Source organism: Morone saxatilis, unplaced genomic scaffold (assembly GCF_004916995.1).
Source record: "Morone saxatilis isolate NCDOM2014 unplaced genomic scaffold, NCSU_SB_2.0 Contig24, whole genome shotgun sequence".
NCBI classification, from domain to species: domain Eukaryota; kingdom Metazoa; phylum Chordata; class Actinopteri; family Moronidae; genus Morone; species Morone saxatilis.
In genome coordinates this window covers 25,151,239-25,156,632 of record NW_023339807.1, presented here as the reverse complement: position 1 = coordinate 25,156,632, position 5,394 = coordinate 25,151,239, and the positions used below count along the sequence as shown (strand labels likewise).

The 5,394-nt window shown below is 39.9% G+C and overlaps 1 protein-coding gene across 1 annotated transcript in view; it reads right to left on the bottom strand.

Moving 5' to 3' along the window:
* The window catches only part of bbs9 (Bardet-Biedl syndrome 9), a gene marked incomplete at its 5' end in the record, with an annotated part of 55,361 nt that extends 50,703 nt beyond the window's left edge, over positions 1-4,658 (bottom strand). Inside the window, 2 exon segments of the mRNA XM_035673087.1 lie at positions 4,325-4,438; positions 4,594-4,658. Coding sequence (XP_035528980.1) covers positions 4,325-4,438; positions 4,594-4,658 — 179 coding nt within the window.
* Positions 4,659-5,394: the final 736 nt, after the last annotated feature.

Genomic DNA, 5,394 nt, shown 5'->3' with positions numbered 1-5,394 from the left:
TCTAATAAAGCTTCCTTTTTCTGTTGGTTTATAAATGGAGGTCTGGCGGGGGGGGGTTGTATTGATCATGCCTGTAACAATTACAAAACAAAACCGACAATACCAAATATTTTCCTTCATAATTTTCATACATTTTTCTGCCAGGGTATGGATGGTAAAATGGGGCGTCTTAAATTGCCATTCTTAATGCTCTTAAAAAGCGTTTCTTAAATGTTGTTTAAATTGAATCTGCTTGAACCCTGGATCACTCTAAAACTTGGGGTGAAACTTCCCACTTTGCAGGTTTGGTATTCAAACATTCCAAAAAAATTGGTGCAGATGTAAGCAAGGTAAAGAGTGAGGGAAGTAAAACTAAAATGTACGTAATTGATTATGTCTGACAGCTAACTCATGTCTCAGTAAATGCTGGAGTCTATATCTAAGAAATAACTGTGCGGATTCTGCTCCAACTAAAATATTTTCATTTGTGTGAACTTGCTCCTTGCTGCTCAATTTTTCATGTTCATGGCTACATCATCCTCATCATCAAACATGATTATGGAAGCTCTAATCAAAACACTTATCCAGTAAAGGTAAAACTAATGTTGTTTTTCATTCAGAAGGTGGAGTTTTGAAAATGAAAAACGCCATGCTTGAACATTTTTTATCTCTGTTGAAGATCAGTTGGTTTGTGTTTAAGGATCAGAACCCCTTCAACAGCTGATTCGACCTGGATCACTGACCTGTGGGGGAGGTCAAAGGTCAGTGGTTTTAACACCACCGACCGATTTGGTCAAGTCAGATTCACCCTCGTTTGCTCCCGAATGTCACAAGGGATGTTGATCGCGCGCGCACACACACAACACACACACAACACACACACACACACACCACACACACACACACACAGGGTGAAGGCAGTAGCAGACCAGGAAATGTCTCAGAGGCAAATTCTACCCTCCAGGATTTGTTTTCCTTTGATGTCTTGCTTTTTATGATATTTGCACATGGCCAAAGAAAGGGGTGGACACACACACACACACAACGTCCCATTTCCCGCTCTCCTTGTTGGAGGTATCGATTTTCCCCATCTCCACCCCCCCTCTTGACCTTCACCTTCTTCCAAACATTCAGGTTTATCGGGTTAAACCTGGAGGTCTTTCACGTACTAAAAAAAAAAAATGTACCTATAACCTGAGGATAGCCCACATCACACAACACACACACACACACACCTACACAGAAAGAATAGTCAAACTATTTCTCAAGTTTCCTGATTTTCGCCAAATACCTATATACTGAATTGATCTTGACCCCACAAACTGTCATTGATGCTGTTTTCTTAAAAGGAATAGAAAGCAGACTTACAGGAAGTCTGTAGATTAAAAAAACATATACATGTGAATTAATTAAACTACTAATGAAAAAAACAATCAAATAATTATTACACCTACCTCTTCCATTTACAGTATATCTTAATCGTTGGCCCTTTCTTACACCAGCATGCAATGCACTGTGAAATCATGACTAAAACCCAAACAATTCCATGAATGGTTTCCATATCGGCGCAGATACACTACCCTTTAGAGCTGGCACATGATCAGTTAATTAGTTCAAAACTCGGAGAAGATAATATTATTGCCATTATTTTGACATTGAATTATACATATCATAAATAATTTCAAGTTCCATTTCCTATAAGCACCCCAAAAAAATCGTAATAACCACCTCTTACTAGAGCACCTTACTTAAACTGCTATTTTGTCCTCGGCGAAATTGGGTGATTTTTTAATTTCTTTCATGAAATATTCTAATCTTTAACTCTTTAATACATAACAAAATAATAAAATCATTAATTTTGTGGAAACAATAATCTGCACATTAAAATAAGATAATGAAAAGTAAGAGTGGGTGATGAAGTATGAGCCTTGAGATTGCAACTGTTGGTTACTAGACATATCTCACACACACACACTTGCACACAAATTCGGACATTCGCCTCCTCTGGCCTCAGAGCTATGACCATCACTCTGTACTCAGCAAACACGTGTGCATGTGTTTCTTTGCGGATATATACTGTATGTTTGTTTGTACATGACTGTTGCGTTTTTGCATGTGTCTGCAAATCATTACAAGTGTGTGTGAGTGCGCTCCATTGATCTATGAGGTTTACATTAAAAATATGTGTAATGTCAAATTTACTACACTACAACACGATAAGAAATGCATACACAAACAGGAAACTGGAAACAGGAAACAGGTACAAGTTAAAGCAGCGGTTGTGAGATTAATCTGTGGGATTGCAAGATTACTACCACAATAGACAAGATAATAAACTAAATTCTGATCATTTTTCAGAGTTTAATACTGTATATATTTATCTACTTGGGTCTGATGATAAAGCAAAGTGATTTCTTTCATTTTAAACACTTTCATATATGCATTAAAAATGTAATATTTGGTTACCAAAGGGCCTATATCTAGAAGTTGCGTGTCTTTATGTAAATTGATGCTTTGACACCATTTTTGTTTAGTTCTTTATTTCAGCTGTTTTACTTTTCTCTTTTTTTGTTATTATAGCTTAATTTCTACTTTGTTGGTTATTTACCTTGTTAACGTGATGCTGCTTTTTGGTCGGTTTATCTAGATCAAAAAGCACATTCTTCATGTTCAAGGTAGTAACCTGCTTTATTAAAAACTACTAAAACCTAAAATTTGACTTCAAAAAGCAGTTTTAAGTTTTTGAAATATTGTTGTGTGGTGTTCTGCCGCACATCACAGCTGAGGAGCAGCTTACAAACATCCCCATACATACAGCTGGAGTGTCCTTGAGGTAGACACTGAACCAGATCCAGCGGTGCTGTTCTGCAGCTGAACTCTGACCTCCCTCCTGAGAAGTGGGTAAAAAGGGAATTTCCCTACAAGAGGCAATACAGGATCCCATTCATTCAATTTAATAACTGCAATTCCAAGGGCCTGCACTGCCATCTAGTGGTGACAAGAGGGAAGAGCAAGAGGGGAGAGGATGACATCAATTAGGGAGAGGAGACATGTTAGTCTATATGTGTGCATGTATTTCTGTGAGTGTGTGTGTATAGATATGCGTCTAAGCAGACCTTATGTATGCATGTGTGTCTGTATGTCAGGAGCAAAGACTGCACGTGTGTGTGCGTTTGCTGCAGAGTAAGAGTGTGTGTAAGCGCTTGCGTGAGATTTCCGAAACCTGCTGTACAGTGTGGTATTACCAGAGAACACAGCACGTGGAAACACACACACACAGGTTCATGGTAGGAACCAAGCACGTGCATTTAACACAGGCCAAGGTATTGGTTTTAATGAGCCCACACTGTTCTTTCTATCAATCAAACACACGCACACGCACATAGACACAGACTCTTTAAACATGGAGTGAAAGAAGGGTCCATCATGCCAGGCCACAGAGTCTGGCAATTTCTCTCCTCACACACACACACACACACACCTTGACAATACAGCCTTTATTTGGAAATGCCATTTTCTCTGCTTTAAAGGGGGTTCCCCGGGTGTGTGTCCGTGTGTCTGTGTGTGTATTTTTTTTGGATGCAGACTACTCAAGGGCTTTCCCCTACTTGGTTTTTCCAAAAGCTCAATTGACTGAAGAGAGAGAGCAGCTACATGACCCCTCTCTCTCTCTTTCCATCCTTCGCTCCTCTTAGAGACTTTTATAGTTTTATGTATTTGTCCAATGTTGCCAGTTACCACTTTTGCCAAGGCACATGCACAGATGTTCGCTCATACACACACACACACACACACGTTTGTGCAGTACTTACATTCTTGTGAGGACTCTCGTTGGCCTTGCATTCCCTGGCTCCTAACCTCAACCTTAATCACAACTAAATGCATAACCCCAATCCTTACCCTAAACTGAACCTAAAACTAAATCTCGGCTCCTAAAACAAAGTCTTAAGCCTCAAACAGCACTTTGAAGCTCCAGCCCAAAGTGAGGACCGGCACAAGGTTTAAAACTGTGCACACACACGCCTGGTAAGATGGTGGAAGTCCCACTGTTCCTTGTAGATATAAAGAGTCCATTGTAGCAAATGATCTGCATGTGTGTGCCATTACTGTGTTACCAAGAGGTGTAATTATACAAAAACAGGATGTTTTTATATCTCTCCTGATCTATTCTGCAACATCCTTAACACGCCTGACATTGTTTTTGTAAATGAAGGCCAAAGAAGAGGTTTTAATCTTAGAGTTTGTGCAGTGGTTGCAGGATGTGAATGTAGATGTTCACAGTCTCAGCAAGAGAAAAAGAATTTACAAAAAACGAGTCAGACAGCAAAATAAAGTGTTGGCATACCTGTGACCCCTCCAAAGGTGCCGTAGGTCATGTTGCATGCTGTTCTCTGCAGATTGTGTTCATAAACCAACTTCAGCTGGTACTGGTCACCGTGCTCCACGTTCCCAGCAGTGCCTGCACACGCGCACACACACACACACAGATCCCAGAAAACAAGTTTTTGTTTCTGAAGGAACATAAGTGATGGAAACAGTCACAAACGCTCATTCAAAGTGGGAGAATATACCGAGGGAATAATAGAAAAAGCATTTTGTGTGCATGTGCGTTACCTGAAACAGAGTAGACTGACAACTTCCTGGGGTGAAGAACAGCCAGGTGAAGAAGCTCTGAACACCTGAGAAGAGAACGAAAGATTCTCTGTTACACGATAGTCATCATACAACCACAATCAGAGACCTTATATATATTTATATCGGTTTTTGCCCCAGTTTCCTAATTCAATTGTCTGTTCATTATGTTGGATACAGACTCAGTTACAGCTTACAACAGAAAAAGATATTGCAACATACATGAAAAGCTACAATACAGTGTACACAGTGACTTCAAATAGAGAACTAAATGCTCTTCCAATGCACCATTCATCTGTTTTTGTCAAGAAAAGACATTAAAATGATGGATGATTTGTCCCTCCAAAGTCCACAGACAGTACAGTTCATTGGTCAAAGACACCTCAGCAGGGCAGAGGCTTCCGGCCACTGTGGTTGAACCAGTGTTCTCAGCTAAAGGGTGGTATCCATTCATATTTTAGCTTCTAAAATAATTACTGTAACAGCTGGTGGGTTTTTTTTAACATTGGTTAAGGCTGAGGTGTAGCTGATGGTCTCAGTGATGCTGATCCTAGATTTTCACTTATTTACTTTACCACAAACCCACAGTGAAGGAATCTGTCCACTTTTTGGACCCAGAACAAATGCTGTCTTACTAACTTTCAACCACTGTTGTAATGTTTGTTGAGAGAAGAACAACAAGGAAGGAGAAAACTGGATCCCACAAGTGTTCTTTCTTCCTTGGAAAACCACTCAAGTCAGTGCTGAAACAAAACCTTTCACCATCTGCCCACCTCGGTCTGC